Source organism: Trachypithecus francoisi, unplaced genomic scaffold (assembly GCF_009764315.1).
Source record: "Trachypithecus francoisi isolate TF-2019V2 unplaced genomic scaffold, Tfra_2.0 Lachesis_group15, whole genome shotgun sequence".
Classification (NCBI taxonomy): Eukaryota; Metazoa; Chordata; class Mammalia; order Primates; family Cercopithecidae; genus Trachypithecus; species Trachypithecus francoisi.
The window spans coordinates 40,786,913-40,813,778 of record NW_022681460.1 but is presented as its reverse complement, the minus strand read 5'-3'; the positions used below and the strand labels follow the sequence as shown (position 1 = coordinate 40,813,778).

Below are 26,866 nucleotides of genomic sequence, written 5' to 3'. Positions count from 1 at the left end.
CTAGAACTTATGTGCCTTTTTGCTAAATGCAATAGGAACTACTCAGTACTACTGATGAAAGATTCTTGCCAAAAAAGTCAACATGAATCTGATAAAACCTCTAGATATAGTGACCAACTTACAGAAAAGATAGAGGATAAAAGATTAAGAAACACTAGAGCCATACAAGCAGCTAAATTTAGAACATGGGAAATTTTATACAACAAATGACCTGATATTAAAAACAAGTGGTATAACAAAAACACTGGGAAACGTAAAGAATCAAAAGAGCCAAAAGTGCTGTGCATATCACTGAATGCAATGTGTGGATTTTGTTTGTATCCTAATTTGGACAAATCAACTGTTAAAAACACATTTTGGGGACAGTCCAAAATTTGAACACCTCTTGATGCTCTGTTCTTCCATGGAATTTTTATTTTAGGGGATCATGTTTATGTAGTTTCTGTGATGAAGATGAGTCAGACTTTTGGTGAACCAACTAACTGGGATTTGCAGCTTACCGTTTTATTTACTAAGAGACTAATAATTATTTTCTACCTTTTTCCCCCCTTTTAGAATAGTTCCTTCAGTATTTCTTGGCTTCCTTTTAAAGGCCTTGCTAATACCATGAAGTCACCTTTGTCGATGCTTGAAATGGTGAAGACTTGCTGTTGCGATAAACAAGATCAGGATCTGTATAAATCCAGCAGTAGTTATACGATTTTTCTTTGCATTCTGGCAAAAGTTGTTAAGAAAGCAATGAAGAGCAATGGCCTTCATCCTTGGAAACAAGTCAAAGGAAGGTATATGCAGTATCTTTTGTCATGAATGTGCACTGATATCTTTGGATAAGTGTTACTCTTTGTATTTTGTTAAGTTTACTTGGGGCTAGAGTCTTAATTAGTTATAATGTTACTAGATAATCCATTATATGCATTTGATTAACAAACATCTTCAGCTTGCACATTGGTAGGTGATAGTTTCAACATATAAAACTTTTGTGTTCTTTGAGCCCAGCAGTTCACAAGCACTGGTTTTTTTTGTTTGTTGTGTTTTTTTAATGAGAACTGACCAGAGTATAGTAGAACCAGATAACTAATGTTCTTATTTGGGAACTATGCTGTTTTCATTTCTGATAGAATAAACTTTGGTCACATTAGTCCATTGTTTCTCTCTCTTTTGAGAGTTTTGCTTGTTTAATGAGTACACTTTTAAATAATGTTTCTTTTTTCTACTGCCTTTGCCTGTATTAGCTCTTTTCTTAGCCTTCTTTGTGCAGTACACCACCATCTACCACTTGCTCAGATTATTTGTTGAGACCTCTCAGGGAAGAGAATACTAGGTAGGGACTTCTCAAGAATCAGTTAATGAAATTCCTGTTTGAGTCCCATAGTGAGTAATTCTTATAAGCACATGGTGATATGGTTTGGACTTTTTATTTATTATATACTGTTTTAAATGGCAACTTCTTTATTAAATCTTCAAGAATCACATGGCTCAAACAGTTTTTTTCTTTTGTTCTATTTGACAGTTTGTTTTTGAATCTTAAGGAATTTTATGGAAGACATAATACTCAGAACTTTATGGCTGAAAGAAGTCATTGGAATTTATTCAATAACAAGTCTGTTTATTAGACACATACTATATGTCAAACACTGTAGTGGAGATAGTAGTAGATGATACAAAGATAATTAAACAGATCTTTACTTTTAAGAGTTTGTCAGCTTTCAAGTAGTTACTTATAAACATTTAACTCTCATGAGCATTACTCATTTCTGTCCTGAATAAACCAGTTATAGAAGTTGCAAAACTTAAGGCCAGGTGTGGTAGCTCACACCTGTAATCCCAGCATTTTGGGAGGCTGAGGCGGGCGTATTACTTGAGATCAGGAGTTTGAGACCAGTTTTACCATGTGGTGAAACTCTGTCTCTACTAAAAAAAAAAAAAATAGCCAAGCGCGGTGGTGCGTGCCTGCAATCCCAGCTACTCGGGAGGCTGGGGCAGGAGAATCATTTAAAACTGGGAGGCAGAGACTGCAGTGAGCCAAAATTGTGCCACTGTACTCGAGCCTGGGCAACAGAGTGAGACTCCATCTCAGAAAAAAACAAAACGAAACAAACAAACAGCTTAATTTGTAAGTAGGAATTCAGATGAATTGTTTTCAATTCTAATCCCTTAATTGATGAGAAAAAATTATGTCAACTATTAACTATATTATTATCTAGTATATTAATTATTGTGTCAACTATTGTATTAAATAGTATTGATGAGAGATTTTTAAATGCCTAGTTCTTTGCAGGTGGCTAAAAATAATTTTTCTAACACCTTGCATTGTCTTAAGGTATAGGTAAAATAAGAGTGAGTCTTTGTGAGGCGTGCAGGGAGAGAGTTTAAGGATAATTGTTATGTAAAATTGTCCTGTTAAGATTTCTGTAAAAGCATATCACATTGTACTTAAAATATTATATATTATTTCTTATTTACTAATAAAAATAAGAAAAGAAGGGTGATGGGGGACTTGAATAAAAGGAAAAGCCATATACTATATGAAAACATTTCTAGTGTCTTTGGGGAAAACCATTGAATCCTTTGATTCACTTACAGGTGATTTGCCTCATCATTGGGAGATTTCAAGGTAGGGCCATTATGTGAGTTTACTTTCTAAGTAAACAAAGTGACAAGGCAGCATCAAAATGAAGAATTAGCTTAAAATTTAATGATATTGTCATGAACATTGAAGCACATTTTAAGAGATACAAGTTTTTGTGAATGCAACAATTTTATTAAAGCATTTTTAATGTTTTACAGGATATATTCAAAATTCCATCAAAAAAGAATGGAAGAACTAACTGAAGTTGGTCTACAGAACTTTTTTAGCCTTTTTCTACTGTTAGCAGCTGTTGCAGAGGTAGAAGATGTTGCAAGTCATGTTTTAGACCTCCTGAATTTCCTCAGGCCTGCTTTTATAACATCTCAGAGAGCCCTCATTTGGAAGGGTCACATGGCCTTCCTCTTGATGTATGCCCAGAAAAATGTGGACATTGGTGTTTTGGCTGAGAAGGTTTCATGTGCTTTCCGGGAGAAAGCAAAGGAATTCTTGGTGTCTAAGAATGAGGAAATGATACAGAGACAGACTCTCTGGACACTTCTTTCCATATACATTGATGGTGTTCAAGAAGTGTTTGAGACCAGCTGTTGCTTGTATCCTTCCCATGAGAAACTGCTTAATGATGGATTTAGTATGCTTCTGCGAGCATGCCGAGAATCTGAACTTAGGACAGTATTGAGCTTTCTACAAGCTGTTCTGGCCAGAATCAGGTATGGTTTTCAGTCGTATGCTAATTTATGATTTGTTTTATATAATCACTTACGTGAATTTTATATTAAAGTTATATGTATATACACATGAAATCCAAATGTAGAGGAAGGATTTAGTTTTCTACTACATGGGCATAAATCACTATAGGTTGAGTATATCTGTGTACTAAAATGCTTTTATATGAAATGCTTGGGACCAGAAGTGTTTTGGATTTTGGATTTGTTTAGATTTTGGAATATTTGCATATGCATAATGAGATATGAGATATTTTAAGGAGGGGACCCAAGTGTAAACATAAAATTCAGTTATGTTTCATATATACCTTATACACATAGGCTGAAGGTAATTTTATGCAACATTTTGAATAATTTTGTGCATGAAACAGTTTTGACTGCAACCCATCCCATGAGGCCAGATACAATTTTCCACTTGTTGTGTCATGTTGGCACTCAAAAAGTTTTGAATTTTGGAGCATTTTGGATTTTGGATTTTCAAATTAGTGATGCTCAACCTGTAGTTTTCAAGCTGTTTTGCAAACAATAGCTTTTCAAAAGAAAGCTTATATGCAAACACAAGATGCAGAACTAAACTCAAGAGCAGCTCTGGTGCAGTCTGAGAGCCATGCTTTCCCTTAGCCCTTCCTTCCCCTGCTACCTCTCAGAAAAGTGTATTATTACCCAGAGATACGTTACAGATACTCTGAGCAAGATCATGAGCTCATGTCTGAGGTGGCTTTTACTGAAGCATTTGTAATTTTGTGACCATAAGGAATCTTTGGCCACACTACACCATTTTTAAAAAGTGACTTTCTTTAAATTTTGCAGCAAAGTCATAGCCTTAGCTGCGTCAAATTCTTCGAAATAGACCAGTTTGCTCTGAAATTAACATAGAGAATTCTATTAATAACACCAATCACCTATACAAAACTTAAACTATTTTCAGATCCACTGAAATAATGCAGATATGTTAAATACACTCAGACACAAACTTGATGTGGATAAGAACGTTGGTTATGATATTTATTGCCTTTATGCCCTTTTCACATAGCAGTTTTACCTTTGAAGTACATGTTCTTAAGAAGTTAAATACTACCACTCAGTATAGTTACTCACTGTCACAGAAAATGATTGTATTTGAAATCATGTCCAAAGATAACAAACAGACTGCTTCCCTCCTCCTAATAATCACGTTACAAATGTTGCATCTGTTTTTCAGAGGTACTAAGCTTGGCAAGATTTCCAAATTTTGGAAATTTATTCATTATCAAATTTATTTCTATTACTACCTTAATTTTCTTTATTCTACGCTGTGTTTTCATGGCAGGTTTTATACTTCTTCCAAATGACAACTTTGTTTTATTTCTTCAGTTTTTAAATAAATGTTAAGTGATTCCCCGTGTTTCTTGGGGAAATTAGAAATTTTTACATTTCTAATGTCAGTTTTGGTTTGTCTCTGTATATTTGTCTGAATATACAAAACAAGAAGGAAGAGGAGGGTGTTGGTCTAAGCCATCCTGGTGATGGAGAACTATAGTCCCCAAAAGACTTCAGAGCATAGGAATAAGAAAGGAAGAAAGAGTATGGACATCTTGAGAAGAGGCAGTCGTGGGAAAAAAGTGGCAGAATCCATATATCTTTCTGCCTTTTCTGTTGAAGATAGATAAGTCCTTTTTAATTCTTTTTAACAGTTATATTGCTTCTTACATAGTTCTTTTTTTTTTTCCTCAAAGGTTCATATCCTACAAGTATTTTAAATTTAATGTGTTAATGAAAAATTTCTGGCAATCTTTTTGGTTTTTGTTAAAATTATCTTAATATTGTTTTTGTAACGTATTTTCATGGTAGGAATGGGGGAGAAAAGAGATATAAAGTGACAACAAAATCTCTCTCCTCAGCTTCACTTCTTCATTCTCTAGTTCAATAGTTCCCAACTGGGAGTGAGTTTTTCTCCCAGGGAACATTTGGATGCCTGGAGACATTTTTAGTTGTCAAAACTAGGGGTACAGCACTGATGAGGTCAGAAATGCTGCTAAACACTCTACAGTGCTCAGAACAGCTCCTACAACAAAGAATTATCTGAACCATCTTCAGCAGTGCTAAGGTTGAGATACATTGCTCTGGTTCTAATCCACAGAAATAAAATGGTTTTTATAGAACCTTCCAGAAATCTCCCTCCTACCTACATACATATATATACACACACTATATATATTTATATATACATATATGTATATAGAATATATACATATGTCTAGAATATATACATATGTGTATAGAGAATATATACATATATGTGTATAGAGAATATATACATATATATTTTGAGACAGAGTCTCGCTCTACGCACCCAGGGTGGAGTGCAGTGGTATCATCTCGGCCCACTGCAACCTCCGCCTCCCGGGCTCAAGCAGTTCTCCTGCCTCAGCATTCCGAGTAGCTGGGATTACAGGGACGCACTACCACACCCAGCTAATTTTTATGTTTTAGTAGAAACAGAGTTTCACCCTGTTGACCAGGCTGGTCTTGAATTCCTGACCTCAGGTGATCCACCCGCCTTGGCCTCCCAAAGTGCTGGGATTATAGGCATGAGCCACTGCGCGCAACCGTATATTTAAAACACGAAATAGATCCTTCCTTGTATTATTTAATATTTCCTGAACAACTTTTCTTTTTTTTTTTTTTTTTTGAGACGGAGTCTCGCTCTGTCGCCCGGGCTGGAGTGCAGTGGCCGGATCTCAGCTCACTGCAAGCTCCGCCTCCCGGGTTTACGCCATTCTCCTGCCTCAGCCTCCCGAGTAGCTGGGACTACAGGGGCCCGCCACCTCGCCCGGCTAGTTTTTTGTATTTTTTTTTAGTAGAGACGGGGTTTCACCGTGTTAGCCAGGATGGTCTCGATCTCCTGACCTCGTGATCCGCCCGCCTCGGCCTCCCAAAGTGCTGGGATTACAGGCTTGAGCCACCGCGCCCAGCCAAACCTGAACAACTTTTCATGTTAAAACATGAAAACCTACCTAATTCTGTTAAATGACTACTTACTGTTGCATTATATAGATGTGCCAAACTTTATCCAGTTGCTAATAATGGAAATGTGTATTGTTTACCAGTTTATGTTTATTTAACATCTTTGTACGTGTATTTCTGTGTACTTGTGGAAGTATACCTGTAGATTAATTCTTAAGAATGAATTGGTGTATGCACATTTTAAATGTGAATAGATGTTACCAAATATCATACCAAAAAAACCCATTGTACCAGTTTTTTTGTTTTTTGTTTTTTGTGTTTTTGAGAACGAGTCTCGCTCTGTCGCCCAGGCTGGAGTGCAGTGGCACCATCTCCGCTCACTGCAAACTCCGACTCCTGAGTTCATGCCGTTCTCCTGCCTCAGCCTCCGGAGTCGCTGGGACTACAGGCTCCCGCCACTGCGGCCGGCTAATTTTTTTAAAATATATTTTTAGTAGAGACGGGGTTTCACCGTGTTAGCCAGGATGGTCTCGATCTCCTGACCCCGCGATCCGCCCGCCTCGGCCTCCTAAGGTGCTGGGATAACAGGCATGAGCCACCGTGCCCGGCCGATTGTACCAATTTTTACTCTCATTGATAAATGTATGAAAAAGCTTCCATTTTCATTTTTAGATCATTGTATGGAGTGTATTTAGAAAAGCATTCTAAGATAAGAAATAAGGCTGGGCGCGGTGGCTTAACGCCTGTAATCCCAGCACTTTGGGAGGCCGAGGTGGATGGATCACGAGGTCAGGAGATCGAGATCATCCTGGCTAACGGTAAAACCCTGTCTCTACTAAAAAATACAAAAAATTAATCAGGCATGGTGGCGGGTGTCTATAGTCCCAGCTACTCGGGAGGCAGAGGCAGGAGAATGGCGTGAACCTGGGAGGCGGAGCTTGCAGCGAGCCGAGATTGCACCCCTGCACTCCAGCCTGGGCGATAGAAAGAGCGAGACTCCCTCTCAACAAAAAAAAAAAAAAAAAAAAAGATAGATCGAGACCAGCCTGGCCAACATGGTGAAATCCCATCACTACTAAAAATACAGAAGTTATGGGCATGGTGGCGTGTGCCTGTAATCCCGGATACTCAGGAGGCTGAGGCAGGAGAATTGCTTGAACCCGGGAGGGGGTAGTTGCAGCGAACCGAGATCGCTCCACTGCAGGACCCCGTCTCAAAAAGAAAAAAAAAAAGGTAAGAAATGAAACACAGAATTTTTTAACAATGTCAGTTGAAGCTTCGTAGTAGGCGAATTAGACTTAATTTGAAGGCTGGATAGGCGTTCAAAATAAAAATACAAAGAAAGCAAAAAAGAGAGAAACTCTTTTCTCTATTTCACATTCATTCACCAACTTCATCTTATCTTGAATCTCCTAACGAACTTTTCTTGGTACGTAATTCTTTAAAAGTAGTAACTAGAAACACAAGAATAATTCTTATATTCTTGAAAGATTTAATGCTTATAAATACTGTCTTCCTTATTCTTTACTAATCCTACCATCCCTATATATAGGTAAAAAAATGGAAACATGGAGACTTTTTTGTGGCTTATCTAAAATAACACATGTAAATTTCAGAACTGGCACTCAGACTCTTAACCCACTGTGCCACAGCTGCCTTCTTAACACTAACTTTTTAATTAACTCATTTAATTTTCTTTTCTTTTTATTTTTGCAGGTTTAGAGGTTACAAGGGCAGTTTTGTTAAATGCATGTATTGTGTAGTGGTAAAATTTGGGCTTTTAGTGTCACTATCACCTGAATAGCTTATACTGTCTTTATAAGTTTACAGGTAACTAAATCAAAACTGACCATACCACTACATTTAAAAAAAGAAAAAAAAAAGAAAGACTAGCGATAATTGAATGAATGAAATCTGCAAACTTATTTGCAAATTTGAAATTATTACCACTATTTGTATAATTCTGAGTGCTTTTGCATTTTGTTTTTGCTACAAAAATTAGGTTAGTTGTTTATTGGGGCCTTTTGATTACTTTGTTTTTATTATTTTGCAAGGTTTTTTTTTTTAAATCAGTTGGAAAAAATGAGAGGTGTGGAGACAAGTATATCACATTTTATTTGTAGTTTGTCTTTGATTTTTTAGCACTATTCCAACCTTCTAAATTTCACTTCTTGCGATAAAGACAAATTTTTGCTCCTTAAATTCAATTTAGTAGAAATCCTTTAGCATTAAGGCCAACGTTATTTCAGGAGTGTTGGAAAAATATTTCTTGCAAATATATTGTAAGTTATGATGTATCTGTGTTAGTCTATCGGACACTATTCAGGAGTACAGAGGTAGAAATCAAAAAAGGATGATGAAGACTGACAATTATATAAAATGACAGTAAGTTTACTTTGATAGGAAGAGTTTCTTTTAACTGCACCTGGATTCAATTTGTAGTTTGCTATCCTCTGGAGTGCTAATAGGTGATAGGGGTTGTGCTGTTGGCCTTCAGGATTAGTCTATGCAAAAAGGATTAGATGTTTATGTTGATAACATTTGATTCCTTGCACAAATGTCTGTTTTGGTTTTGTCGTGTGCTTTCAAGTATGATTGAAAACAATTACCATAAAAAACCCATCAAATCAAGTTCAGCTTATATTGCCCAAATCAGCAGTTTTAACAGATAGAAGTATAAGGTCAATGTATGAATAAAAATAGTGCAGCAATATGCAAGTCTTTGTTAATGCTGTTGTATTTTAGGTACTAACATACTCTAGTAATTTGCAAACATTACTGTGTGTAATAAAAGGAACTGTGACTTGGATAGGTTCATTTTATCCCATCAATTTTTAGCATTTCCCAGGCAAATATTATCAAGGCCATCCAGCTTTTAGTTTGGGATTTATTGGAGTTGGGCCCAAGAGATCATTCAGGATTATTTACCTTAAAAGTAAAGAAAGAAAGGAGGAAGAGTAAGAGAGGAAACAAGAAAAAGTTATTTAGGTATTCGATTATGGAGATGTATTCCTAATTTCTTAACCCCAAATCTGGAACTTCATTGAAGATTTTTTGATAGTAGTGTTTTTAGATGTGCTATATACTGTTAATACTGTTAGGTCAAAAATATTTTGGATAGTTGCTAAAAATTAAAGCATAAGCTCCCCTCCCCCCCTTTAGTTAAGAGCAGAGCTAAATTATTTGAATGTGGGTAAGGAAGATGGATTATATAGATTGATGATATTTATTCCTGGCTGCATCTCTGACAAGGGAAAGAATTAAGTACTTTACCTTAGCCATCTCTTCTGTTTTCAAATTCAGGTATTAATAGGTACCAGTCCTTGCATAAATGTGTGTGCAAAGTGTGTGTAAAGTGTGTCTGTGTGTTGAACTGGGTAATAGTTTTATAACTGTATGACAGAAATTATAGGTAGGAAGGAGCTAAGATCACTGATTAAAGAGAAAAGCAGTTCCCTCTAGGCTGTTAAGAAATAATAACTTCATATGCTTCTTTCTGCTAACTGGAGCTGATGGCTCACCAGAGCATTCTTTATTGCTGATTAAGTAGCATTATGAAAATACTGACTTGGTTATGTTAACTAAATGCCTATGTTTAAAACTTCGAATGTCAAATAGTTTTAGCAGTCATCTTTAACATTTCACATTACCTCTCTAGAATCATATTTTTAGTTCTCACTTGCTGTTATTTGAGGTTAATATAAAAATGGCAGTCTTTCATTTGTGGAGTTAGGTGTAGCCAAAAGCTTTCCTTTAATTATATCCATTCATGCTGCTATATAGTTAAGGGTCTGTCAGCACTTCCATTATAAACCTCCATTTTCAGGGTTTTATAACACAGCTATGAAAATTAGCTCTGGGCAAAATCTTGACATACAAGGCCTCATGAGATTCTCCCTCCTCCCCATCCCCCTTTTTCATTTTTACTGAAGTAAGGGTGAGTGATTTCAAAATGCCTTTTGGCATCTGCAAATATCATTTGGAGTTTAAAAAGAAACAATAAATTTTCAGGATTTGTACCTGTTTGTTCTCCCACTTAAGGGAGGTTGTGGACTTACGAATTTAAGCCAAATGGATATTGATCAACTGACATCCTATTTTGTATTAAACAAGAGACTAGTTTCAAAGATGTCTAAAGGCAATTGAGAACTTGCCTAACATGCTAAATACTGAGACTAAGAAATAGTTCAAAAGTGATAATTACCTTTTTGAGATGCTATGTGCTGAACTTCAACTTCTTCAAAGATTAAGGTTATTTTCCCTGGCTTCAAAATACATTTTGAAAATATATATATTTTTTAAATTCCTTTTTTTCTGTCCCTATAAGGCTAGAATAGAAGATCGTTTGCTTGTTATATAACTATTTTGACATTTGAAGTGTGTGTGTATGAGCGTGTAGAGAAAAACTGTTTATTATTCTCTTCAAATATTTTTATGCTTAGTAGTTTTATTGGTATGGTATTATTTATTTTCCACAAAGATTTTTGGTTTTTGTTTGCTTCTGTGAGAGAACTGGGGATTGCCTAGGCAAAAAAGGAGGTACAAGAGGAACTATTCACTTGAGGGGCTGCTGTGTGCCAAATAATTTACATAGTATTTCAGAAAAAATAGAAATGATACTCTTGACAGCATGCAAGCTTTTTCTTCCTTTTGTTATTGGGTGTTCTATTAGTATGAATGGGTTACAGCTTTTAATTATTGACAGTTTACAACAAACAAATTTGAAACTGCATAGGATTTTTAATCAAATGAGTTATTTCTGTAGTTTGCTCAAAATGTCTGCTGTTTCATTATATATAATTTGATGGAAGTTTTGGGGCAGTGTTCTAATAATTTTTGGGAAATACATGAGTATGCCCCCATGGTAATAAATAAAATCTGTTACCAGTTTTTATTTGAAAAACCAAGTAGAGATATTGTCGCTTACTAGGAGTGATCCGTTGCCATTTTTCGTTCCTTCAGAGAAAGCATGGTTATCTCTAAAGGAATACAGTATAAATCTTAGTATTTCAGGAATGTATAAAATATAAAATATATAAAGAAAAACTTTTCCTAATTATTTTATATGTCTTTCAACTGAGTTTTTAGATATATACTATAACTTAGTATTTTCACCTTATTTACTCTTTACCAGGCTTGAATTTTGCATAATGTATTTCTATTACATATTTTAAAATCCCGTGCAGTAAACTACTCAGTATATTAGCTTTGCTGAGTTCTACTTTTTTGTCTTTTGCTGAAACATAGATTATCTCCTTAGTTTTTCACTCATAGGAATTAGTATTTGGATCACTTTTTCAGTCCCCATCTAAATCTGGTACATAGATATATGAGTTTTCCTTAAATAAGTGTAAAGTGATTCATTTAAAATAATGTGAAGAAAAACTTATATGCCAAAATCTTGACTTAACTTATTTGTAAAATGAGGATAATACCACCTACCTCACTGGATTATTTTGGGAATTATATGCAATAATGAATATAAAGCAGTTGGCAAATTACCTGGCATATTAGTAAGTGTTCAATGAATGTTAGATAGTACTATCATTATCATAAGTATTGTTTTCAAAAGAACTTATAATCATTTCTTTGTAACGATTTATGCCTGGCAACATGAATGGATATGTGTGTGTGTGTGTCAGGGGTCTTATCTTGGATTTTTTTTTACCCATTCCTAATGTAATACCTCTAACATAGTGACCATTGAGCAGTTTTGTTATTGTTGTTGTTGTTTTGGTGTGTGATGAATCGTTTTCTTTAAAAACAAAGAATTGTAGGAAACAACATTGCCTCACTGCAGTGGACCCATTGGAAATTGTAATGCTGTGTTACTGAGTGCTGCTGTAGAAAAAAGTAATTTTTAAAGGTACAAATGTGACATATATGTATACCCTTTCTTTTTATATCCAGCTGATTCTTTTGGTAAGGTGGGGAGCATGTGTCATCTTTGGTGAATTCCTTTTATCTTCTTTCTTTTATTCTCACAGATGTCATTACCTCTGTTTTTAAAACATTAATACTGCTTGCCTAATCACCCTGCCTCCAATGCCTTCCTTCCTCAGATTATCGTTTTTAATGACTTTATTGACATACAATTCCGATATCATAGAGTTCGCTAGCTTTATTCAGTTATAATTCACACACCATGCAATGTATTGGTTTTTAGTGTATTCACAGTTGTTTTGCAACCAGAACCACAATTTTAGAACATTTCATTACATTTCATTACAATGACACCTTAATAGACACAGTAGAAAATTTCACATTTCTTATCATGGTCTTCAAAGCCATCCACAGTCTTATTTTACCTTCATCTGCAACTTTTTCTTGTGATTCTCCTTTAGTCAGATGGAGCTACTAGTTCTCAAGAAATCCCCAAGTCTTTCTACCTTTATTTATATCTTCTTGTCCAACGAAGTAGAGGGTCAAAGTTTACAAGTTTGACCTCTTGTCAAAACCAGTTGAGGGTTCAGGGCAGAGCATGACCAAGACAGCAGAGCTGAAACTGAGGACTGAATAACCATTTCGTGTGAGAGTCACTGCTTAGAAAAAGGTTAAGTTGGAGGAATGAAAGTAATTGTCAAAATCAAGAGTCAGAAGTGGTCAGTGTTGGTCGTAGTAGATATAGGGGTGAGATGGCAGAGTATAGAAAAAGAAAAAAAACTATATAGAGGTATTTGAGGAGAATGGAAAGTGTTTTCAGAAGTTAGTAGTATGTCGATGAGAGGTAGAGATGGAATTAAAGAGCATCATATATGGGAGGAGCCAGTATTCCAGGCAGGAGACTTATGCACACAACAAGTTGTGCTTTTTGCCTTTGCTTCTTAAGGAACCTCTAGTAGTACCTGATAGTTGCTGCTGTCAAAGCATAGTATAAAAAGCAGGGGCTTTAAGGTCAGTAAACCTGAGTTCAAATCACCCTTTTTCATTTACCAACAGTGCAATCTTAGGAAGTTACTTAATCTTTTCTAAGTCAGCTGCATCTTTGTAAAATAATATCCACCTCATAGGATTTTGACAAACATCTGCTTAGATTTCTGTTGCCCAGTAGGGTAGCACTAGCTATGTGTGACAGTTTAAGTTAATGAATATAAAATAAAAAATTCAACTATTCTGTAACACCAGCTATATATCAAGTCCTCAGTAGCTATATCTAGTTAGTGGATAATGTAATGGATAGCAGAAAGACTTGCCAAGGGATAGCACGGACTTTGATGCTGCACCTATCCAGAACATGAATCATAATAAGCTTTCGGTATATTCAATACGTATTGGTTTTCTTCATTTATCTTTTCTTCATTTTTATGTGAATAATACTATCCTTCATGTCAAGCTTCTCTTGAAATGTATGCTTATCCATGTGTTACCAGTTGATATGGTTTGGCTCTGTGTCCCCACCCAAATCTCATCTCAAATTGTAATCCCCATGTGTCCAGGGAGAGACCTATAATCCTCCATGTGTCAGTGGAGGGAGGTGATTGGATCATGGGGGTGGTTCCCACATGCAGTTCTTGTAATATTGAGTGAGTTCTCACGAGATCTGATGGTTTTATAAGCATCTGGCATTTTCTCTGCTGGCAGTTCTCCCTCTTGCTTTCATGTGAAGAAGGTCCTTGCTTCCCCTTCACCTTCCACCATGATTTTGGGTTCCCTGAGGCCTCTCTGGCCATGGGGACTATGAGCCAATTAAACCTATTTTCTTTATAAATTACCCAGTCTTGGGTGTTTCTTTATAGCAGTGTGAAAACGGACTAATACACCAGTCTTGAATAATCTCTATTCCCTTTGAATTTCCTGAATAGTTACTAAATCTCTAATGTCCTTTATTGTTTTTTACCTTATGTTGTAATTATTTTCTAAAGGGGAGACATATTCATGCAAAAAAATTTATTTGACAAATTTAACTAGTATTTTTGAATGCCTACTATGATAGTAGGCACTTAGGATATATGAGTGAACCAGTCACATGAAGCATATGTGGTATGCACTCATGTATTTTTTATGTGAAAGACTAAGATGGTGGAGACGAAGGACAAAGAAACTTGTGTTTATTTAAACCATCACTTTTTCACCATTTCGTACTAGATAATGGTTTATACTTCTCCTGAAATTTTATATGCTTATCCAACAATTCTTGCCAATGTCCACATGAAAGTAGACAACAGTATCCATGCAGTCAGGATATGGATTTAATGCATAATCTGAATTTCATCTCTGTGTTTATTGTCTCCTAAGTACCCGTGGGTAGAAGGGACCTCTAGAGGATGATAGGAGGTTTGTTCTTCCCAACTGAAAGGTTTTCGGTGTTATTGAAAAATTCAATGTGTTTACCTTAGTATTTTCTGGATCACTATTATTATTTTATCTTTCTAATTCAGTAGTTGTCATTGAATTTTTTCCACTGAACTATGGAAACAGGTGCAGCAAGTGGGGTCTTTTAGCCTTTACCTTCCTTTTGAGACATTTGGGAACCAGTCTCTGTCAAGGCTGGGTCTGCAGGAACACTTTGAATCTATAAGTACAGATTGTCTATACTGGGATTAGAGTGGAAGGAAAGCATTTGGAAGAGGGAACTTAGAAAATGGAATGAAGGAAATAATCAACAAAACAATTTAAGAAAATTTCTCAGAACTGAAGATTCTCTAATGAAAGGGCCTGTTGAGTGACTCCAGCACAACTTAAGAAAATAGAATCACAGCAGGGCACATCTGTGAGAAATTCAAAATACTAGCTACAGAGAGAAGATATCAAAGCTTCCACAAATGTTCCCCACCCTTGTTAGTCTTCTGGTGTTTTATTTGCTATGCCCCTGGTTTTGTAATCTGTAGTTATAATCTAGGTCAGAGCTGATATTTAACCCCAGTTCCTAATAATTATATAATTAATGTGGGAGGTGAATGAAGCTTTATATTAGATTTTATCTGGCTGGGTGCGGTGGCTCACACCTGTAATCCTAGCACTTTGGGAGGCTGAGGCAGGCAGATCACCTGAGGTCAGCAGTTTGAGACCAGCCTGGCCAACATGGTGAAACCCCACCTCTACTAAAAATACAAAAAGTTAGGCAGGTATAGTGGTGGACGTCTGTAAACCCAGCTACTCAGAGACTGAGGCAGGAGAATCGCTTGAACCTGGGAGGCAGAGATTGCCGTGAGCCGAGATCTCAGCCTGAGTAACAAGAGTAAAACTCCATCTCAAGAAAAAATAAATAAATAATGAATTTAAAATAAAAATATAGCCGGGCACGGTGGCTCAAGCCTGTAATCCCAGCACTTTGGGAGGCCGAGACGGGCGGATCACGAGGTCAGGAGATCGAGACCATCCTGGGTAACACGGTGAAACCCCGTCTCTACTTAAAAAAATACAAAAAATTAGCCGGGCGAGACGGCGGGCGCCTGTAGTCCCAGCTACTCGGGAGGCTGAGGCGAGAGAATGGCGTAAACCCGGGAGGCGGAGCTTGCAGTGAGCTGAGATCCGGCCACTGCACTCCAGCCTGGGCGACAGAGCGAGACTCCGTCTCAACAACAACAACAACAAAAATATATATATATATATATATATATATATTAGATTTTTTGCAAGATTACTCCTACTTTCAAGAAGCAGATGAATAGAGCTTTATGATTTCCTTTCTCATTTGTAGTTATTACTGAAATTTGAAGTTACCAATAACACGATTTTTCTAGGATGAAACTCAGACAAATTGTTTTCTCATTATTGCAGAGGAAAAAAGAGAAAACATAAGGGTGGAGAAATAGCACTGTGAAACAGAAGCTGGAGTGAAGAACATTGGATAAAAGGATAAGGAAAAAAGAAATATAATCTGTAAAGAAAGCATTTCATTCCTTTGAAAGTGGATCAATTCAGTTGTTTAGGGAATAGAAGTGCCATGATTATTTTCTTTACCAGCCACTGGAGTATTTCTCTTTAGCAAATGGCAGTAAATCAAAAGATGTTGGGATGAGGCAAAAGCTACTTTTCCCAATCTTATTTGTGTCACTGTGATTCCTAGTCTGAACCCCGTGGTTCACTATAGGTGTTTAGACCACCCAGATCTTTGAAGCTTTAGCTGAAATTCAGCAATGAGTTTATAGGAAGGCATCACTACTGTGCTCTTACATGGCACCACACAGTGCTATTTCTTAAACCAAAGACATGCTGTCATAATAAGTATATTGAAGACTGGTAAATCCCATTCGTGACAGATTTGTTAAAGTTAACTGTTCTTCAACTATGGAATAGGTTGAAAACACCCAAAATTGTGACTTCGGTACATTGACCTAGTTTAAAGAAACTCAGTAAGATAAATTGGCATTGTGGCTTTTGGTAATAAAAGAGAAGTACTTGGGAAGCAAGTAAAATTGCATTCATCTTCAAAAAATGCACTAGAATAAGCTACCAGATTTTTTTTTTTTAATTATGTGATATGACAGTGAGGGAAGGAAACGAATCTTAATTATCTCCATAATTAATTACTTTTGGATTAATACCTCAGAAGGCAGTATAAATTGTGGAAAAAATAGATTCATTATAGTTTTAAAATATTTCTAGCTATTCTCACCATCCTACTGTTACCCTAAAGCTATTTTCTTTAAGATGTGTTTTGTAGAAAGCATCAGAGTACATGTTTTATGATATGAATTTACTGTTGCCACCATATTGTCTATAGGAAACAGTTCTTAGCTTTCTTCATATGCCTTGTGGAAAAAGGTGAGTAACTACTGTTTCAAATTTTATTTATATTTTACAGAAATTGAGGACAAACAAGGAGTGAAAACCAGCATTTGAAACTCTTAATTTCAATTGTTTCTTCTTTACCTTACAAGATATATATTTTTCTCTCTTTAGGGTATCTCTTGTCAGATTTAAGGCTTATTTAAAATGAAAAGAAAGCTGGAGCAATTTTCTTTATTCCATTTCAGTCTCCTAAGGCCTGTTTCCCCCTGGTGAGCTCATAGCAACAGGGGGGTTTAAGGGAATTCAGCTTTCTGCAAATTAATGTCTCACATCATGAAAATTCAGGACTTTTTTTTTTTTTTTTATCTTGAAAAGTAATACAGTGAGTGCGAGTATTATTTCTTGCCAGCGGGTGGAAGATGAATGATTTTGTCACAGTTTTACTGCTTGATGAGCAGTGTCCTGAGGGTCAGGCTTAAGTCTGTGTCACTATGCTGCTCATTACTCTTGAGCTAAATAAGGGCTGATTGGATCTAAATTGCCTAGCACATGGGCCACAGATGAGCTCAGTGAGCAGGGGATGACCTGCTATTCAGTCTGGGAGTAACCCCGGTGTGCAAATGCAGCATTAGAACACCGTGGGAGAATGAGAGGCTACCGGCTGCTGCCAGCAAAAGAAATCGAAATGTAAAAACTCTTTGATGCTGTGATGTTAGAATTTGAAATGTAGGAAGTGACAGGTTGATGGTACTTATCAGCTTTGGCTGGATTAGAGAACAGTGTCATCTTGCTTATATAATGACAGAAGAATGAAGTCAGCAGCTAACTACTGTGCGGAGCAGAGCCGCTGCTGTTGCCACAGCCAGTCGTTGCTGCCTCCTACTGGCAGTTTTCCTGGAAACTAGTAAAATATTATGAAGAAAAAAGCCTTCTTGTTGGTTTCAAGGAATCTTGAGCTCTTTAGTGGTGAAAAGCTGCTAGTAAAACAATGCAGACATATATATATATATTTAAAACATGATTAATTGTGAAAAAAAAACATCAGAAATTGGGTAATTGATTGTTCTAGAATTTTCTAGTGAACTAAGGGTTAATCCATTTATGAAGTGAAACTCCCAGGGCAAGAAACCTTGTACACCCTTCCTGGAAAAGTATTCTTTCAGGGGGCCTCAACTGGGTTGATCTCTTAATTATGTATTTTTTTCATCATCAATAACAGGACTGTGCAAACAACTAATCTTTAAAATCCAGAAACCACAGCGTTAGCACAGTTTGAAAGGCAGCTGATAAAAATACAAAGTAAAAAATGCCCCTGATTATGTGGCTTATGCTGCATAAATCTCTCTTTTAAGGAGGAAGTGGGATGGAAGAAAAATGTTTCTCCTATAAGTCAAATGATTTGAAAAAAGAAACAAAAAAAAGTAAAGTCCTATGATATAAGATCTCTTTGTTTCATTTTACTCCCACAGTTTTAATTTTTCAAGAAATCAATATTAGGCTGCTTTTGTATATGTTTCTGGTGTTAAACTTAGAAAATGTAGATTTTTTTTAAAAAGTTATTTAACTCACCATGCTGAGCGAACTATTGGTATTTTGTTATATTCTACACTTTTCTATTCATATACTTTTTGAAAACTAAAAATAGGATTAAATGCTGTTTACTGGGCTGCCTTTTTCACTTACTATATCAACAGCTTTCCATATTGATAACATCTACATTATTACTAGTGTTCATTGTATAGATATACCATAATATTCCATGGTGTGGGTTAACCATTTCTTATTTGTGAATACTTTTGCTATTTTGAGTTTTTCACCATTAGGTACAAGGCTGTGGGGAATGTGCTCCTGTGTATCTTGGCAGGGTTCTTGGGTATTGTACAAATTGTGTGCTGCATAACCTCAAGGGTACCATTCACAACATTGTAAATGAGGCTTTGATCTTGATTATGTGTAGAAGGTATTTTTTTAATGATTTGATTTAAAAAATAGAACCTTAGATGTAATTCTTAAAAATGAATGGGAGCCATGGCGTATGTTCAAGATTTACACACACACCAACATACACAATTACATATATCCAACAGATGCAAATTTTTAACTAGTAAAAAACCTTAGACTAGAAAAAAGTTTTAAATTTTTTCCTGATTTTTAGAACAAAGCTGTAGTTCTGTAGGTTGGAAGAATAGAGATAGGAGGCTTCTAGAGCCTATGATGAAATGATAGGTAAAAGGATTAATAAATTAACTTTTATTTTCCAGAATTAGTATTTTTTTCCTACGCTTGTTAGTATAGGTACCCCACTATTTCTCTAAGCCTTTTTTTCTTACTATTAATATCAAATATCAAATAACATTTTCAATATAATTTCTGAAGCAGTTGAAGTCTCTAGAGAGTTTTTAATGCCTCTTTTACATTTTTATATTATCAAATTTATGTATCGTGCAAAGAATGTAAATAATGCAGAATTATATGTAGTAGAAGATGAAACTCATTCGTTTCCTACTAAACCCTGCCCTTCATCCACAAAGGAGCCACTATGAACATTTTGGAGAATATTCTTCCCAGCTGCTATTGCTTCTCCTTTTATCTACACTGTCTCCTGTACCACCTCTTTTATTTTGAAGGTTGGGGGGACAAAAGTGGGATTATACTATGGAAATTTCTACCTCTTTTTTTTTTTTTTTTTTTTGAGATGGAGTTTTGCTCTTGTTGCCCAGGCCAGAGTACAATGGCACGATCTCGGCTCACCACAACCTCCGCCTCCTGGGTTCAAGTGATTCTCCTGCCTCAGCCTCCCGAGTAGCTGGGACCATAGGCATGTGCCACCACACCTGACTAATTTTGTATTTTTAGTAGAGATGGAATTTCTCCTTGTTGGTCAGGCTGGTCTTGAACTCCCGACCTCAGGTGATCTGCCCACCCTGGCCTCCCAAAGTGCTGGGATTACAGACGTGAGCCACCACGCCTGGCTGCAACCTCATTTTCTTCACAGAAAAAAATATCAAAGACATGTTACTCTGTCTACAGACGCACACACACACACCACATACACACAATATGCGCATGCATTGTTTAAGGCTGTGTAATATCTCAAACTTCATGTATATAAATCAAAAGTCATTTAACCCAGTAAATGTTTAGGAACTGTACATAATTTTTAATTGGCTTGGCTCTTGTTTCCAAGATCCTAGCTGCTTAAAAATTTGATTTGCTTAGCTTATCTAACTGGGATATTCACTGTAGTCCAATTTTGTGGGTCATTAATATATCCAGTGTCAAAACCATTTGGGCAAATTTTCACTTCAGAGTGAAATTCATGTGTGTGAATTGTACATGGAATAGTCTTTTGCTTAGAATAAAAAAAATTACTACATTTTTCAAAATGTTACGAATGTGAATTTGAATCTTGATTCTGCTCTTTCACTGCAGTCTTCAACAAGTCTTGTCACTTCTTTGAACCTCAATGTTTCTAACCTGTGAAATGTGTGTAGTAATACATATTGAAGAGCTGATTTGGAGAATAAAAAAGATAGTATATGTCATGTCTAACAGAGTACCTGTTGGTGATTGCTTTTGTAATCATTGCTGTGTGTTGGTTTCAGAGAAGTAAAGTGAGAGAATGTATATTAGACAGAGTTTTCCATTCTAAATTAAGATTTTTTAGGGCTCCATTCTGAATCAGTACAATGGTAGCTATTCCATGAAAAGAATACTATTTATGCTTTAAGTAGATACATAAATTACTTTCTTGGTCACATCTCTGTCCCCTTTTATTTTTCTTCTGTCTTTGGAGAAAATTCTGCTGTATTAATTTTGTGCTTATGCATGAAACAGAAATGTCTATATTTTCCAGCCAATACACTTATTGAGTGCCCATCAAGTACCTGCCATGACAGACTTTGTGCTGGTATTGGAGAAAGTAGACATGCGTAAAATCAGAATGCTGCTCTCAAGTGCCCCACAGTGTAGTGAGATAGACATATAAACAAATAAATGAAATACACTGTGATGGATAGAATAATAGACAGATGTTGAAGAGACTCTTCTTAAAACTTCCATGTCACTTACAGAATTTTCTGAGATTGCCCTACATAAAATAAGACGTGATTATGTGGCAGTAAGTCAGCTACACTATGTTATATAGATGATAGGTGGCAAATGTTAGGAGGGAGGAATTATAAGTCTTTAGAAGTTTGTGTTTATTTAGATAGCAGTTCAAAAAGTTTTTAAAGTTTTTTCTGACATCTTTCACATATTCCATTAATAATAAAAATATTTAACTTTGCTACTTGTACACACATTTAAGGTCTTTAGTGAATTGTTGTTATAGCACTGTGTTACTGATACACTTTGCCACATTTCTTTCTTCTGACATCTACTTCTATTCCCATTCTCTGACACCTAATGTTCCTTTTCCCCCGACTTTTGTTATATTCTGCAAATTCTTGCTCTTTTGAGGACAGCACACTTTGATATTTTAATGTGAAAAAAATAGATTCTAAAACCGATATAGTATTGCTTTGTGCGTTTTAAAAGTTTATGTACATGCTAACGTAACACGGATGCTACGTAGAGCTGTGCAGCTTCCTTTTTTTTAATGCATTATACTTTTGAGATATACTATTAGAAGATGAAGATGTTTACATTAGGGAAATGAAAGAATAAGTCAAGGAGAAGAAATCTTTTGATATGTTTGCTTTGAAAAGCCTATAAAACAGAATGTGGATTGTTCTGATACCCTTTTATTAAGGAATCTGTTTTTTCTTTTAATATTTATTTGCCACAAAATTGTATTAAATACATCAGTCTTATATACATTACATATGTTGCAAATATATTGGCCCAACTTGAAATTTGCCTTTTATTTATTTCTTTGGATGTGTAAAAATTTTAAGGGATTTTTATATATAAATGTCATAATCTTAAAAAATTATGTACACATACACAAAAGTAAACAGTTAACAGTTTTTTAATTGTGGTTTCCTAAGAGGAATTCCAATGTAATTCAGCAAATGTTTTTTGAATACTTCTGTGTCCCAGAACTGTGCTTGTAAATATGCTTGTGTACATGAAAATGTTCCTGCGCATGAAAATGTTCCTGCGCTTGTAGAGCTTATCGTATAGTAGAAAGCATTTATACTATTATGCCATTTAATGCCGCCAAGTTTTTATGTCTCCATTGTCATTCTTTTTTAAATTCTGAAATGGTTGGACCATTAATGTACTACAAAATATGGAATCTCTTACATTCTGCAGACTACTCATGGAAGATGGTAAGTGGCCTCTGGAATATAAGAAATTGCATATATTAGGTTGAATTAATGGTCCAGCTATTTCAGAATTATATTACAGTAGAAGTTTTGTGAGAAAAGGTAACCAAAATATCCCTTATTTCCCAGAAGGCAAGTGTATTTTGCCTAATTTAGAGATTCAACACAGTTCAGTCTTTCCATGATTTCTATATGGACTAATACAACAGAGTTCAATCTTTGCATGATTTCTATATAGACTAATACAGTCATGTCTTGTCTTTTGGTATGCTTTTCTGAATTTGCCATTTAGAATATACTAGTGGGCACCAGGAACTTGAATAACTTAAATACATGAACTTGTTTACATGTTGGACAGATGTGTTTATTCTCATTGGAATAATGATTGTGGGGGAAGGAGTCAGATTAAATTTCATATACATAAATGAATCCTTTCTCTTACTGTTTTTTATAGCATTTATTTTGGAAACCCTGAAGTTAGAGAATCCTTTATTCACCCTGTTGTTTGTCTTAGTTCTTTTATTTATGTTTAATACAAAGATTCAAAGTGAAGGGGCTAGGTTAAAATTGATACCTGGTTATGTTCACTTATTATCTTGCATATTAAGCACTTTTTATATCTCCTTGGTTTTTCATTAATACAGTATTTACATTTATTTTAGGAGCAAGAACCACTGGTTTAGAGATATATAAGATGTTTAGGAAGAAACAAATTAGGGTTGGATGTGAAGTGATGGAAAGACCTTTTTGTACCTAATTCAGCTCTAACTCTGTGGGACCTCAGGCAGGTCCCCATATTTTATTTATTTTATCTGAAGGATAAAGGATTGGATTAGATTACTTTAGTGTTTCTAATTATATCAATTATATATTGAATATTTTAACATTTTTAAGCAAATTTGCTTTTCTCTTTAAAGTTGGTATAGGAAATGGAAATGTGATTTACACTGCCAGCATGATTAAATTAAATTTTACTAAATTACCATTATTTAGTTTTCTGCTTATATAGAGCTGCGTTTCCTCACTTTATGTAGCATGCATAAAATAAAATTCAAAAAAAAATGACATAGGAAAGACTTTTCTTAAACATCAATTTATAGTGCCACAAATATTATCAAATATTTTACTTTGGCTGATAGTGATTTTTAGTTATGTATTAGTTAAATAATTTAGTCAAAAATACTGAGATAGCTGTGTTATTCAAGAAATCTTTTTCGATAGAGACATAATAACTATGCCATAGTTCATTACTAAACAGCATATTTGCTTAGGGCCTTTTGTATGTCAGAGACCTTAAGCAGTTCAAGTTCTCATTTTCTTTTGCTTTTTGGGGAGAGATTTGAAGAGAAAATTACAAATAAATTGGTTGTAATTGTAGATAGCTTGAGGTCAGTGAAGGTAGAAGAGTACCCAGGCAAGTATTTTTTGGGTGCTTTGTATGGACTTACTCTTTTACTGGTACTAGATAGGATATGAGAAAAGCACAAGATATTCTCTAGTTGGAGTACATGATAGCACACAGAATATTAAAAAGTATTAATTCAGTAATGTAGTAATGTAGCTGTAGTAATTCAGTAATGCTTACTGAGTGCTATTAGGGCAAAATGCTTTTTGGTTTGTGTGCAATAAGGATTAGATTCTGTTCTTGGGGAAATTATTTTTTAGTAAATAATACATGTATATAACCAGTGTAGTGTAAAGTGAAAATTAATGAATAATGAACACTTGAAGATATTTGGGGGATTCATCAGAAGGAGTAAGAAGAAAAAGGGTGGAAAGAAAGAATTAGGAAAGATATTTTGAAATAGATGGCATTTGAACTGGGTATTGAAGAAGTAGGATTTATACCTGTGATAAGGAAGGAGGAGGGATAGGGAGAGCCTCTTGAAAGAGGTTGGATATGAGTGCGATTACCTAAATTGTTGAAGAAGAGAAGTGAGAAAAAAATGCTAAAACAGGAGAATGACTTAAGAACTGGAAGTTGGGACGGGTGAAATGTTTTTTAGGTAGCAATGTAAACTAATCTGATGGATACAGAGGATACATGTGCCAGTAGAAAGTTATACCAGATTATGAAGGACTTTGAAGTTAGGGCCAGAGTATAGACCTGGGTGAGGAGGAAAGCAAGAACTATAGGTTTTAAGTAGAGGGATGTGATGAGAGCAGTTCTTTATACCCTCCATATGCTGTTCTCTACCCCTGACTCAAAAGTTCCTTGAGAGAAAGACCTTACCTGTTTCTTTTCCCTTAATCCCTCTGCTTGAAATACTCTTTGATTTCTTTCCTGCCTGAAAGGTTTATTTCCTTTCGGATGTAAGTAAAATATGCAGTTTGCCCTGTTAAGTGGTTCCAGGTTCCCCAGGAAGGCAAGTGTTGTCCTTGTTTTCCCTATTCATGTTTGTATCACTGAGAACATTTACCACTTGAAATATCTCCTTCACTAGACTGGTACTTATTGAGGGCCGGGAATTTGTCTTATTCATAATTATAACTTCAGCACTTAGGTATCCAGCTAAAAGTGCATGATGTGTCTGTTGAATGATGATTATGTAGATGATTCTGGCAGTAATATGCCCAGTGAATTGAAAGAGAGCTTTAAGCAAGGAAACTAGGTAGGAAATCATTGTGGTAATAAAGGCTAATAATACAAAATGCCAAAGTAATTTTTAAAAATACGTAAAGGTAGGAGAGTACACTAGTTTTGAAGTCATGACTGGGACTGAGTGATAAAGGGAATAAAGGAAAGGAATGATCTGATGACTCAGGTTGGTCCTGTATGTAGTCAGGCAATAATATTTAACCAGCATTTTCAGCAATTAGGAAATTTTAGGAATTGTGACTTAGACCTAATAGCTTCTTATACTTAAATACATCTTTTACTTATGTTTAACTACTGATAAAATGTTTCACTGTTCCTGTGGTCTAAGATTTCTCTCATTGGTGCTCTTGATCTCATCACCCTAAGGATATCAAAATACTTTAATATCATCTCATTCTTTCTTCAGTTTCAGCCCTATAAATGCAGAGGTTGGAAATTTTCAAGGACTTCCATATGCTTGCATAGTTCATACGTAATGTTAAGAGATTTTGGAGGGTATAGTCCAAATATGAGGCATACCTCTTAATTGTACTCCTTCAGCAAGTTGACTGTGTATCTACTGTCTCTTCAGTACGAGAAGGTCCTATTTTTTATGAACAGGGTTAATTAAGCCTTAGTGCAGTGCTTGGTACACAGAGATCTGACTTAGAATCTTCCTGTGACTGGAAGACTGATGTGACCACAGTATTTCCCCTGACCAAAGAGAGAGGAGAGCCTCAAGTGAGCCCTTGCTTTACAGCTTCTGAGAGTTCCATTTGAAATTTGAAAGGCCATCTGGCCTTTAACAGATGGTTACATTTATGTGATAATTTTTTTAAAAGCAAATAGTTGTAATGAAATTATGTTTTTAGGCCAGAAATGTATCTTAATTCCTATGACTTATATGTTTTGTATATTTAAGTGTAACACACAGCATTAGGCAAGAGACTTCTGTTTCCTATTTCATATACAAACACAATTGACCAGAGGAGCACTTGATTCCTTCAGTTATTGCCCTCTGAATTCAGGAGTGATATGGAGCAAACTAATCAGAAGCAAACTTGATAGAATCATTTGCTCTGCTATAATTTACTTACAACTCTGGAAAACTCAATTATGGAAAAGTGAGTGGAACATTAAAATCTTTTTGAAAAAGAGTTTACCACAAAGTTTTATTACCTGTATATTAAAAATAGAGAATTCTCACAAACATTTTAGTTTTTTGACTGTAGCTTAAAGTGCTGAGGTTTCACTACGTTAAAAAGTGTTATAATTTTAAAGATGTTATGTGATTAATTTGGTCTTTACTTGTCTTTAACTTAGCGTTAGGTTGTATTTTGTTTCAGTTAATGATGGGAAAGAAAGAGCTCCAAGGGAGCGTTAACATAATTTAAAACTTTTAAATTGCCACTATATTAAATCGTTAAACACAGTAATTTTAGATAACTGTTATTCTACCTAAAATCTAAACATTGGACAGTACTAAGCTTTATGCCACCTTTGTACTGAGTAAATTTGATATGGTCCTTATGATGGGCGTTTAGTATCTCTTTTAGCCATATTTAGATCGTATTGAAAATTTGTATTCTGCTTTTCTTTTACCCCTTTCAAAAAACATCCAAATGTTTCATTTTCTTTTAAGGCGAATCAGAAATGAGACACTTAGAGACTTTCTTTTTAACAAAAAGAAAAGTCTTTCCCCACTTCTCTGAGTATACCTTTGATAGGTATATTGTTTGACTGTCAGGACAGGAATTATGATAGATACAAACACCATTGAATTTCTTTGTTTTCTGTAGGATAAGAACATACGAACATAAAACAGAATTTTGTTTTCTTATATCGTTCATTGTAAAAAACGTGTTAATTTAGTGCTTATATTGAAGTTTTTAAATTTAATGTGAGACATGTTTTCCTTTAATTTTACTGAAGGTATAGTGTGTGTGTACATGCGAGGTTCAGGAGAAATCAGTTTTGAATACTCTCCAGCAACCTTTTTTTTTCCTTGTTAAATATGTGCTATAAATTGTGCTTCTCAAAAGAGGTAGGAAGGAATGTGGAAAAGGAAAGTAGAGAAATTAAA

The 26,866-nt window shown here is 35.3% G+C and overlaps 1 protein-coding gene across 3 annotated transcripts in view; it reads left to right on the top strand.

Annotated features, from left to right (window-relative positions):
- Nucleotides 1-26,866, top strand: part of MMS22L (MMS22 like, DNA repair protein) — a 143,793-nt gene that overhangs the window by 46,497 nt on the left and 70,430 nt on the right. For all 3 annotated transcript variants that reach the window (XM_033234665.1, XM_033234664.1, XM_033234663.1), the window contains 2 exons: nucleotides 556-782; nucleotides 2,788-3,297. In XM_033234665.1, the coding sequence (XP_033090556.1) occupies nucleotides 556-782; nucleotides 2,788-3,297 (737 nt within the window). The remainder of the gene's footprint in view (nucleotides 1-555; nucleotides 783-2,787; nucleotides 3,298-26,866) is intronic.